Source organism: Mastomys coucha, unplaced genomic scaffold (genome assembly GCF_008632895.1).
Source record: "Mastomys coucha isolate ucsf_1 unplaced genomic scaffold, UCSF_Mcou_1 pScaffold11, whole genome shotgun sequence".
Classification (NCBI taxonomy): domain Eukaryota; kingdom Metazoa; phylum Chordata; class Mammalia; order Rodentia; family Muridae; genus Mastomys; species Mastomys coucha.
The window spans coordinates 3,899,763-3,912,433 of record NW_022196893.1 but is presented as its reverse complement, the minus strand read 5'-3'; the positions used below and the strand labels follow the sequence as shown (position 1 = coordinate 3,912,433).

Sequence of the window (12,671 nt, the reverse complement as noted above, 5' to 3'; positions counted from 1 at the left end):
CCCCACACCAACTACATAGCTGCAACTGCCCCACATGGCACATACCCGCTCTCTCCTTGTGCTGTGGTTTTTTGTTTGGTTGGGTTTTTTCTTTTTTTTCTTTTTTTCTTTTTCATTTTGCTAGTCAGCTCTGGTGTGGGAAAGCTGAGGACAGATCTGTGCTAGGGACTCAGGGCATTCCAAGCCTACAGGTGGGAGGTTGCTCCCCAAACCTACCTGGGACCTAGTACCCTCTCCCCAATAGTTCCATGTTCATTGTCTGGAGCTGGTGTCTTAAACTCAGCACACACTGTCTCTCAGAGGGAGGCTGGGGCTATGAGCACCCATGCTCCAGGTAGGAGGTGGGAAGGTAGGCCTCGAGCAGGAATCTCAGCATCCTCTCCCTGTGCAGACCCCCATGTGCCCCAAGACTTTTTTTTTTAAGATTTATTTATTTTATGTATATGAGTACACTGTTGCTGTCTTCAGACACAGCAATTAAGGGCATCAGATCTCATTACAGATGGTTGTGAGCCACCATGTGGGTGCTGGGAATTGAACCCAGGAGCTCTGGAAGAACAGTCAGTGTTCTTCCAGCAGTGAAGTCAGAACAGCAGTGTTCTGACTGCTTAACCACTCCTGTGCCCCAAGACTTTTGAGGCCATCCTGTATTGCGGCAGGCTGGGGCCTCTCTTGGCATCTGTCACAAACACCAGATCTTTTGGTCTCCTGGACGCAGTTGCTCATACAGGAAGTCGGTTACTCATTCTCTGTGTTTCCCTTTCACTGTTTGTGATGGAGCTCTAAAAATGGAGCTCTAAAACAAATGTGCTAAGTGATCAGCAAGTAGGCAAACACTGGGTGCTGGCGCTGTTGTTGGCACCACGCTGGGAATTAGGGCCTGGGAGTCTCCCTGCCAGGGAACCCCCTCCAGTGAGCAGTATCTGGGTATATCATCCAGGGGTTTAGAGGTGGCACTGGCCCTCCCTGGGGCCTCCTAGGTGAAAGATGGGATTTGCCTTCTTGGTCCCAAAGATTTCCCGGGAAGGCAGCTGGAAACATTCAGAACAAGGGTAGGAGACCAGTTGCCAGAGCAGAGTGTCCGGGTGCTACCTGGGGTAGGGGGAGAAAGGACTTTAGGTATCTGAGGGCTGTGCCTGGAGGACAGGGAGGGCGGAGCCAGCCACCAGGGAGTCTTTGGCACTTTCCCTCACTTACACCTCGGTATCATCAGCGTCTGACTCGAGGGCTGAGGGGTGTGGGGGTGTGCCGCCTTTTGCCTCTTCAAGCTTGGCACATTACCTGTTGGGTCCAGAGCCTGCACCTCACAAGCTCAGCTGTTTCCCTGATCTGCTCCTTTCTCTTGGGAACTCTGTGCTCACACAGAGCCAGCTTCCTTCTCCAGGGCTTTGGGTCTGAACTCCTGCTTGTTTGGCAGTGTGCACTTGGGGCTCCCCCGGAGTGATAAAAATAGGCCTCTGGTGTCTCAGAAGAGGGATCATGGGATCACAGTACTTAGGAAGAGGCCTAGGCCAGAGAACTTGTATGGGCCAAATGTGATTTTATATTCTACGTGGCTTTCTACGAAGTGACTTCCTTGTCATTCTTTCCAGAGGTAATGGAAACAGCATCTTGTGAAATCACACTTCACGTTTTCCCTTCCCTTTATTAATTCTGCCTGCAGCCCCAGCCGGCTGGCTGGTGACACTCTGCAGTTCCCATAGCTGGCGATAGGAGATGGGCTTCCAGGTGACCTAAGAAGTGAGGGTCTGAAAATATGCTGTGGCCAGGTCTAGGTGCTGAGGCCACATCAGCTATGACAGGAGGGAGGCTCCTGGGCTATACTTCTCAGGAATGCTCCTTCATTGAGTTTGTGAGCTGGGGTCTGCCCATCTACGTGTGATTATTGGCTCCCACACAGTAAGTGTATCTGAGCTTCCTCACTGTGGTTTGACTGATCCTGTTCTAAGCCTCCTCTGCTTGGGCCAGTGGAGACCACCTGAGAGCAGGGACCACAGTCTATTGACTGTTTTGTTAAGTCTCCTTTTGACTTGAAGAACAGGTTTGTTGAGTTCATCTGGATATTCTGGGTCCCAGTCAAGGTCTGTGGAGGGAAGAGTGGTGGGTGTCCTGGAGAGCTAATGAAAGCAAACTGACTTCCTCTTGCTGGGTGACACTCTTCCAGAAAGGAGAAGCCTTAGTGGAGAACAGTTTTTCTCCTCCTTTTAAGGCCCCCAACACTTGAGGGCCTTAAGAGGGGGCTGGTGGATGAGTGCCTGCTTTCAAATCTATAACTGTGTCCTCTGAAGTCACATTAGTGTAGAGGAGAGACCTGACTGCTTCCAGTGCTGCTCGGCTAAGTGCCACTTTAGCTTTCTTGGAGAAAACAAAACAGAGAGTGAGCAAGCCCTGGACTCCCGAGACAGCTCACAGTACTGTTTTTGGTGAAGTGTTTTTTCCCAGTGATTGTCAATGGGGATTGTGGAGTTTTAAAAAATGCAGGTGGCTTATCTCTTGACTCAGGGCATTTGAATGAAAATCCCAAGTAGTCTGTTATCAAACAAATACATAGTTGTGTTTTTCCTAAATTTGTCATTTGTCATCTACTGGCGTTGGAGTTCGTGTGACACTTGCCCATGTCTACATCAAAAGTAGTTAGCAGTGTCACAGTGCATGCCTGTACTGGTGCATGTGCTCAGGGGACAGGCAGGAGAGTAGCTGTAAGTTGGAGGCCAGCCTGGTCTATGTAGTGAGTTCCAGGCTGGCTAGGACTGTAAAGCAAAGCAGGGTTTGAGGATCTGAAAAGTATTGGGGATACCTTTGCCTTTGCAATTATGACTTGTCACAGACAAGTCTTGCTGGTGGATCTTGCTTTCCTCACTCTATTCCCCATAGGCAGCACAGGTGAACTGAGTGATTGTGGCAGTCTGACTCACCCCCACACAGCCTAAGTTGATGGTTCCACAGATACCACGTCTGAAAATGAAGCTTGGTCCATTGCTGGGATGAGGTTCTTGAGTGGGGATTTCCAGGGCCAGAGCCTGTGTGAGTCTGTGCAGCCTATGGAAGTCACAAAATGGCACAGGTGCTGTGAATGCTGCTAGGGCCATTGGGGGCTGGAGTGGGGGAGGGCAATTCGTGTCCTGTGTAGGTGATCACTGGGAGCAGCAAGGCTGGACCCGCTGGACCCAGGGGGGCTCTGAGGATTGCCGAGGGCTTCCTCGCACAGTGCCAAAGTCCATTCGGTGTGCCAGGGCTTCTTGTGTTGTACCCTCTCAAACTTTGGGAGGGCAGCACAGCCTCCTGGGATGGGAATAAAGGAAATGAAGAGGAGGGAGTGTAGGAGTGAGTGCCTCCCTGAGCCTGGATTGGGACACTCTTTAGAAATGGCCTACCCAAGGTTCCTCTGTTGTGGCTGTGCATGATCACATGGGATCTGCAACTGGGGAGCGCAGAGGGGAAGAGCAGAGAAAGTGAGGTGCACCGTGCCCAAGAAGGCTAGGAATAGGAGCTTGGGGAAGGGACTCTAGCTGTGACCACAGTGTGAATGAACTCTCTGAGCCTGGGTGAGAGACAGAGAGAGAGACAGAGAGAGATATGAAGGTCCCCAGCAGAGGAATCCTCTCTTGGTGATCTGGAAGAACAAGAAGCAGGGGTGGGAGTGGGGGTTGCAGAGTCACTGACCAGCAAGTTGCCTGTCCCTAGCTGGCCCCTGATAAGTAGGGGTCCCTGTGATGAGGTGGTGGGAATGAATGAACAGAGGGGAAATGGAATTGATAGAGCACTTGGAGAGGTGTGGGCCTCCGCATCCAAAGAGCAGGGCAAGGTTAGGGTACACCTTGATTCTCAGGAACAAGTCTGAGCCTGTTCATCCTGACGTCTGCTGTCTCCCTACTGTTTTCTAGTTCTTGCTTCTCCTGCTCCAACAACATCACCCATCCCAGGATATGCCTTCAAACCTCCACCTCGGCCGGACTTCGGCACCACCGGGAGAACAATCAAACTACAGGCCAATTTCTTTGAAATGGACATCCCCAAAATCGACATCTATCACTATGAATTGGACATCAAACCTGAGAAATGCCCTCGGAGAGTGAACAGGTACCTTCTGATCCTTCCTATGATGTTTTGGCATTGAGATGTAATTTGAGTATAGTAGAACCCCCAACATTGTAAATTTCCTGTTCCAGAGTTATTGTAGGTGTGTGTATCCATCACCTTTGAGTTAGCCTGACCGTAAGTCATAGAGTTCCACCTTTTGTCAGGTTATATTATGTTCTGCCTACAGAAGCCTTGCAACATCACTTCTTTGGTCCAGGATTGTCTTTTGAGATTTATCTGTGTTGTTCTGTGTATTGCAGTAGTTACTTTTAGTGTTAAGGGGTATTGCATTGAATTGTGTGTGTGTGTGTAGGCAGGTCCATGTCCACGTGTGCAGTCCTAAGGTTGATGTTAGGCATCTTCCCTGATCACTCTCCACCTCGTGGCAGTAAGGTCTGTCCTTTAAATCCAGAGCTCTCTGCTGAGCTAGTCAATCTTACTCTGGAGCTCCCCTTCTCCACCAGTGGGCCACACCTAACTGGCAATTGCATGGTTCTGATGATTGAACTAGTTCTAATGGAAACATTATATCCACTGAAAAACCTCCTAGCCCTCACTGGATACTTGATAATTTACTCTTTCTTCTTCCTGGCAGCACTTGGGGTGTTCTCAAGCTGCACGAGAGAAACCCCTTACCGCCTCCCTTCCTTTTTAGAATGGACACAGGGTTTCCTTCCTCATGATTGCCAGAGTGAGGAGTGGGCTTCACTGCCCGGTATCTGCCCTGGTGTGTCACCTCTAGTAACAGTTGATGAATTTCTCCTTTACACACAGGAGTGTTGACGCCTTCTGCCTTATTGTCTTGATTTGTAGGTGTCTTTTGGTTCTGGACGATCTGGAGTCTGTTGGAAATATTCTCCTCCAGTCTGAAATTGGCTTTCTTGTGTTAGTGGGGTTTTTGTTGTTGTTGTTTGTTTTGCTTTTTAAAATAGTGCCTTTTAAATGAGTAAAACTTCCAAGTTCTGTTGACGTTCAGTTTATGAACTTTGAAAGTGGCAGGTGTAGTCCCTAGGAAGTCTGTGTCAATAGAAGTCATAAAGATCCTGTTTTCTTTGGAGGAGGAGTAGTTTGGGCTTTTGTGTTGAGATCTGTACTTCATCCTGAACTGCTTTTTGTGTGCAGCATGAGGTGAGGTATTGTAGAGGCTTTTCTGTGCCTACCTATTTATCACAGCACCTTTGAAAGGGAGGGTCAGTCAGCTGTGCATGTGGCTGTGTCAGTACCTGCTTTGGTGTGGTGCTGGGGGTCGAACCCAGGACAGTGCACACATACTAGGCGATGTAGAGTTCCCTTAACTCTAGATTGGAATCTCACACTGCTGACTTCTCTGAAACTGTTTTTCCAAATTTAGATTCTTTTAAACTTTGAACAACAAAGTGAAATCCAAAAGAATAAGGGGGTAGGGTTTTGCAGGAAGCCTTTGGAACTTCTAGATTATTACAGTTTTGAATCTAAATTGCTATATTCTTTGCTTTTGTGGCTAGCATCTTAAAATGTCATTTTCCAGACACAGATGAGTGACAGCCAGAGAGTGGGGCAATGGACATCCATTAAACTTAGACCAGTGGGGTGGTGTTCAAATTCCAACCCAATAAATCATTGAATTGTACACCTGCAAGGGTGAATTTCATCTGACTGAGAATATGTTAATTCCTTTGACAGTGTGTCCAAGTGTTTCCTATGTGTGTGTCTATGTCCCACGTGCATGTGGTGCCCGTGAAGGCCAGAAGGAATAAGATCCCCTAGTACTGGAGTTATAGGTAGTTGGGAGCCATCATGTGGGTGCTGGGAATCAAGCTCACAAGATGTCCTCTGGAAGAGCAAACAAGTGCTCTAATCATTGTGCCACCTCTCCAGCCCAACTTAAAAACATAATTTTTAATAAGGAGGGTTTGTCTTCTTTCTTTCTAGTTTACAATACATCTTATGTTTTACTTTCATTAATGCAGTGTGAAGGAAACCCAGCTGGATATTGAGCCCACCCCTGCCCTGTTACTGATTTTAATTGAGAATCAATCCATTCCTAGATACTAGATAAGGGATTTTAGACAGTTCTTATCCTTATCTGCTGAGACTAGTGGCCACCAGTCAGCTCAATTCTGTCACGGTTGAGTTGATTGCTGGTCATATCTTGTCATCTTTTTCAGGCTAACACATGTTATGTTTTAAAAAATGAGCTGTGCATCTGAGACTCATGATTCTTTCTATACAGAACTGGTTTTGTCGCTGGGCAGTGGTGGCACACGCCTTTAATCCCAGCACTTGGAAGGCAGAGGCAGGCGGATTTCTGAGTTCGAGGCCAGCCTGGTCTACAGAGTGAGTTCCAGGGCAGCCAGGGCTACACAGAGAAACCTTGTCTCAAAAAACAAACAAAACAAAAAATAAATAAATAAAAATAAAAAACAAAAAACAAACAAACAAAAGAACTGGTTTCGTGTCCATGTCTGTGGGGTGCAAATCTTGTCTGGTTAGATTTCTATATCGAGGTTGTATAGCCTAGAATCCAGAAAGTTACAAAGTGTGAGTGAGATTCAGGCCTGGGGTGGATTGCTGAGGCAGCTCTTTTTCAGCAGGTTTAAGGACTTGAGTATGAATCCACAGAGCCCACAGAAGCTGCTCACATCTGTAATCCCAGTGATGCTATAGTAGAGGGAGAGGCTAGCCTGGCAAACAAGAGAGCCTGTCTTAAGATAGAGAGTGATGAGCAACGGGTGACACTGTAGGGTAGGGGACTTCACCTCCATATGCCCTCATACACATACAAGAAAATGTAAGATCTGTGTAATTCTGCCATTATAAAGCTCCTGTATTGTTACTAGAACTGTTTTGGACAGGGATCTGTTTGTAGGAATTGTTTAATACAGCTTAATTTTTTTTCCTCAGATATCAGGATCTGCCCCCCCTTCTGTTTGTTTTATGTGTACTTGGGTGCACACACTTTAAAGAATTCTACACATGTCATCAAAGCTATGGAATTTTCCAGTAGAAAGTTGTTCATAATGTATATGTGTGTATACACTTTTTTCTTTTAAAAAATGGGCTCTTGTATAGCGCAAGCTAGCCTCAAACTCAGAAGTCTGCCTGCCTCTGGTTTCTAAGTATCAAAGGCGTCTGCCACCATGCCAGGTTCCATAGAATCTACCCCACCCCCCACCCCCCACCGCCCTGGGATTCTCAAGACAGTTTCTCTGTTTAGCCCTGGCTGTCCAGGCTAGTGTCAAACTCGGAGACCTCCCTGCCTCTGCCTCCCGCTGGGACCAAAGGCATGTCCCACCTTGCCAGGTTCCATAGTATATTTAGTATCTATGGGCTCTGTATGAAACCCCTTTCAATTTCTGTTTTTTTCTTCCAATCAGGGTTGCTAAGGGGGTGCAGCTTATTCATCTACCCAAACAAACATTTTGCTTTGTTGATTTTTTTCTTTCTGCTTTGCTGATCTCTGTTCTTCTCTCTGCTCAGTCTCTCTTTTTACACAACATCTTTGCACACAAGCTTTCCTTGAGTTGGTCTCTTTTGTAATGTGCATGCTTGATTTCCATTTAGTTAAGAGTGCTCTGGGGTAGAGGCACGGGGCCCAGCTGTGCGTCTGTCTTGGGAAACATTTCCTATGGTGGGGACAGATGTGCTCTGGTCTCAAATGGAGGTGGTTGATAATTTTACTGCAATCCTTTACAGTCTTTTTTTTTCCCCATACAAATATGATGGGGACTTGCTTTTCTGCCAGTGGGATTTCTGCTGTGCTTCATATATTCTCATTATTTCTTGTTTCTTTTTGTTTTTTAAATATTTAAAAATTACATTTATTCACTGTCCTTTTGTATATATGCTCATGCACGCATGTTCAGAGGTTAACTTGTGGAAATTCTCTCCTTCACTGTGTGGGTCCCGGGGATAGAACTCTGGTTGTCAGAAACTACAGCAAAAACCTCACCCATTGAGCTGTTTCCCTGGCTCTGATTGATTGATTGTTGTGTCTTTCTGTTGTTTGGCTTTTTGAGACAGAATCTTGCTATGTAGCCTTGACTGGCCTCAAGCTCTCTGTATTGACCAGACTGGAATTCACAGAGATCTACTTGCCTCTGAGTGCTGGGATTAAAGGCCAGCACCATCAATCACACCATGCTTTTAGTTGTCCTGTCTTAATGACAAACCAACCATCCTATAATTAGGAGATGTCTCCTTTATATTTGATAATTCTTACTTATATGTGACTTATAAGTAAGCACATACTTGCCATCCTTACACTAGGCAGCCACGGTAGAAGACCCCCCTCCAGTTCTGAGGCCTCGGCTCTGTAGAGTCTTATCTTCATGTGGGTTTTAGGGTTTAAGCTCAGGTGGTAGGCAACTTAATCCACCGGGTTATTTTGCCAACCCAGCTTTTAAATTTAAAGTTTTTACTACATTTATTTATCATATGTGTCTGTCTGTGAGGGAGACGGAGAGCACACATCCCACAGTGTGTGCATGGAAGTCCAAAGACAACCCAGAAGAGTTGGTTCTCTCTTGGCACCGTGTGTGTCCCAGCAGTTAAACACCCTTTGTGTCTGATCTCAAGCTGGGAGCTACATGTCTTTAACATCAACATTTGGGCACATCTCTAAGTTGAAGGCCAGACCAGTCTACATAGAAGGTTCTAGACCAGCCAGGATTACATAGTGACTTTCTTTCAAACATATATACAAAAAAATAAAAAATAAAAAAAAGTTGGTTTTGATATTCATATGTTATAATCTTTTTTTTCATAATGTTTTTAAGTTAATTTCATTTATGTATTTGAGTGTTTGGTCTGTGTGTTTGTGTACCACCTGTATGCATAGAACTAGTAGGGTCCAGAAGTGTGGGGGGTTGTGTTCCCTGGGACTGGAGTTACAGACAGTTGTAAATTGCCTCATGGGTGTTGGGAATTGAACTGGATGTTCTACAAGAGCAGCCAGTTTTAACTGCTGAGCTAACTCTTCAATAATATTAATATTCTTATTCTTAATATTACTTTTCCATTATATGACTACAGTGTGCCCGTGTGTAAATCTTTGGAGATGCGTGGGACAATACTGGCCTTGGTTTCTTGAAACCTCTTTCTCCCCCTTCTTCAGAATTTTTGCTCTGCATATGCTAGGCCAGGGATAATTTTTATCAGGGGACTGTGAGCTGAGAAGCAAAATACTCTGATTTTTGAATTGGAATACCTTTTATTGCTTTCCCTTAAACATGGTGCGTGCATGCTTGAAAGCTAGGGGTCAACTGTCTGTGTCATTCTTCAAGTGTTTGTTGTCCTTGTTTTTGTGTCAGGGTCTGTCACATGGACCTGAGGCTTCCAGATTATGCTGGGCTGGCTGTGAGCTCCCAGAGTCCGCCTGTCTTTGTGTCTCCTGCACAGTGATCAAAACTCAGGCCCTCAGGCTGTGGCAAGCACTTCCCTGACTGAGCCACCTCCTAAACCCCTTGAAGATTCCTTTTGGTTTGTGCGACCACCACTTTTGCACTTGGGCTATAGACAGTCCACCTGCTGCCATCTTTTTTGACTTAGAAATTTCCACCTCTGCAGCTCTGGGCTGTGCTGATCTCCTGGGCTGTGGCTTTGAAACTGTTCTAGAACCACAGTAAATGTGAAGCTCAGAATGTCCCACCCCAGTAACCCTGGTCCCCAAACAGTTGCCTTCTGTTTCCTCTGTACATTTTAAGGCAAGAGACTGAGTCCAAAGCCAAGTGCATTGAGGGAGAGAGCATTCACCTGTGTTCGAGACTGATGTCCCCAGGGGTATTGGTACCTGACAAAGGAAGTACCCCTTCTCCTATCACAGCTGCTGGAGGAGAGTGAAGGAGGCTCTATTATCTGACCTGCTGAACAATATGCCTAGAACATGCTAAACATCTGGTGTGATCCTTGTAATGGGTGTACTCCTCTAACAAGTACACAAGTACATTTCTGCACAAAAGCCACAGGCCTGGCTGGGTTGAGCTGGTCGGTGCTGAGGGGCTTATATTTGTCTCAGTGAAGGTTGGTAAGTGAGTGTGTCAGTTTGCTTGCTAGCTTTTGGGTCAGAAACCTGTTGGTCTCCGTGTTGTAGCACACACCCTCCAGACTGGAAAGAGGGTGGGCAGGGGCTCTCTTGCCATCTGGGCTTTGTGGTTCCCTTCAAGCACTTGTCACGCCATCCACAGCGTACAGGAAACCCTTTCTAAAAGGACACCCGACTCAGGCTTGCACCAGGCACTGGCATGTGGCTGGCAGTGGTCACGTGGTGTTTTACGGACTCTGCTGCTCTTTTCCCGTCGGCGTCATGTCTGTAAGAAGCTGAGGTTGCCATGGTTAGAAACTGCGTCAGTTTGGTCTCTCAGCAACCGAGGGGGCTGGGTGCTGCCTACTGAAGCAAGGGCCAGCCCACTAGGCTTGCAAATTATTGTGAGAGCTCCTGACTGGTTAAATATGCAAACCTTTAATGTTCTTCATTTCGCTGTTAATTGTGTGTGTGTGTGTGTGGGGGGGGTGCTTAAATGGGTCCAGATTCAAGATTATGATGGTCAAAGTGATGTTTAAACAGTGTTGTGTCTGATTGTGGGATCTCCCCTCCAGAAGCAGCCAGTGCTTCATTGTGCTTGCATGGTGGTGCGGTGTCTCCCTAGGATCCCACTTCCATCCCTAGTGGAGAAGCCCAGCAGCACAGCTTGGCAGGGTGGGCTCAGCAGCAGGCAGCTCAGTGCTGCTTGCGTTCTTTCCCATGTCCCAGGCATAACTGTGCCTTGTTGCCCCCACCCTGGCCCCGTCTTTGTCCTTTCCCCCATTGTTCCATGCACAGCAGTCTGTGCAAAAGCCAGGATGGGCCGAACATGGAGATCTGTCATTGTTAGCACTGTGACACCATGGTGAGTCCTGTGTACCCTACCCTCCAGCAGTGTCGTATGTCCCTCAAGCTCAATCTTGTCTGCCCTAATGGGAGTCCCATATAGCGAGCCCTCGGGAGATAGCTAGGCTCCATGTTGCTTGAGGGCATGGCTAGACTCATGCAAAATATATAGTTACCGTAGGGGAAGTGTACCCCCTCAGCCACCCCTCTTTCTTGCTGGCCCTGACTTGAGCCTCTCGTGTGGTATAGTCTGTTTTAGCGGTTTTAGAATGCAGTTGGGTGCATGTGTTAAAGTAAGAATATTACATGCCCCCTGGCATATCTCAAAGGGATAAATACAGGGTATCAACCTTCTGACAGGGAATGTAATCAATGGCTTACCTGGATGCTATAGCTTGATGATATCTACATTTATAGGCAATGTGGTTTCATTGTATATAGTAATAAGGTCATATTTCTTAAGATACACAGTAGGATTACATCAGGCCCCAGATATCTAAGTTTAAAAAAACAATAGTAGCCGGGCGGTGGTGGCACACACCTTTAATCCCAGCACTTGGGAGGCAGAGGCAGGCGGATTTCTGAGTTCGAGGCCAGCCTGGTCTACAGAGTGAGTTCCAAGACAGCCAGGGCTACACAGAGAAACCCTGTCTCAAAAAAAAAAGAAAAAGAAAAAGAAAAAAAACAGTCTTGGAGTCTGTGGCAGGAGGGTTAGCAGATTTCCCAGCACCCACACTAAGCAGCTAACAACCACCAGTAACTCCAGTTCTAGGGGATCTTCTGCCCTCCACAGACACTGTACTTGCATGCACACACCCCCACACACATACATAATACATGTAATTAAAAATAAAACAAAAATCTTTGTCCAAAAAAAAAATAGAAGGGCAATTTTAAAATACTTAATGTGTCTGTCTGTGTAAAAGCTTGGATTGTTCATAGTGTTCTGGAAAGGCCGGGTTGGGAGGCAGTCTGAGCAAACTTTTAACTTAGTGCCACAAAGAGAATGCAATAACATACAACCTATATAATTAGAAATTAAGAAACATCCAGAACTGTAGTGGAAGTAACAAGCATATGCCAGTGACTGCATAGCAGTTCCTAGGAGCCCGGAAGTGGATGCAGAGGAGAGCCCCGGCCTCTCACCACTGCCCCTTGCTCTTTGCGGCTCTGTGCTTCATTCAGTGTCCATGCATGGAACATGGCGATGGTAATGTTGGTGATTTGCTCCCTGTTGGTAAGGTTGAGACCTGGTGCTTTGCTGCCATCCATGTGTTCAGCCTGCAGGCTGCTCTAGAGCACAGAGTGCACAGGGGTTCCCGAGGGCTCATGTTAACAGCTTAGTGAGGTCAGGAGCCTGGGGTGGGCCTGGGGCAGCGGGCCTTGGGCGAGCCTCTTCAGCAGGGCTTCATCCTAGATGTCTCTGCAACTACCTTCTGCTTGCCTTGGGGAAGGGTGGGTGAGGGCTTTTATTTGGAAAGATGTTGGTGATGGTTATACACCATGCCCGTGACTATAAAAAGTGGGGTCTGTGGACTACCAGGGACACACAGCCTCACAACAGAGGTGTGGGTGCCCAATCTACAACTTTGAGACAGAAATTCCAAGGGTTACCCTTTTGTGAGCCTCGACACTCTGACGTTACAGTAGCATCCACAAACTGCCCCGCATAACTCATTAGAGCATTCTCCCACATTTGTGTGACCAGGAAAATGAAATGATCCCACTTCGGGTTCTAGGTTGA

The 12,671-nt window shown here is 46.9% G+C and overlaps 1 protein-coding gene across 1 annotated transcript in view; it reads left to right on the top strand.

Moving 5' to 3' along the window:
• The window catches only part of Ago2 (argonaute RISC catalytic component 2), an 86,687-nt gene that overhangs the window by 34,690 nt on the left and 39,326 nt on the right, over nucleotides 1-12,671 (top strand). Inside the window, exon 2 of the mRNA XM_031359314.1 lies at nucleotides 3,885-4,080. Coding sequence (XP_031215174.1) covers nucleotides 3,885-4,080 — 196 coding nt within the window. The remainder of the gene's footprint in view (nucleotides 1-3,884; nucleotides 4,081-12,671) is intronic.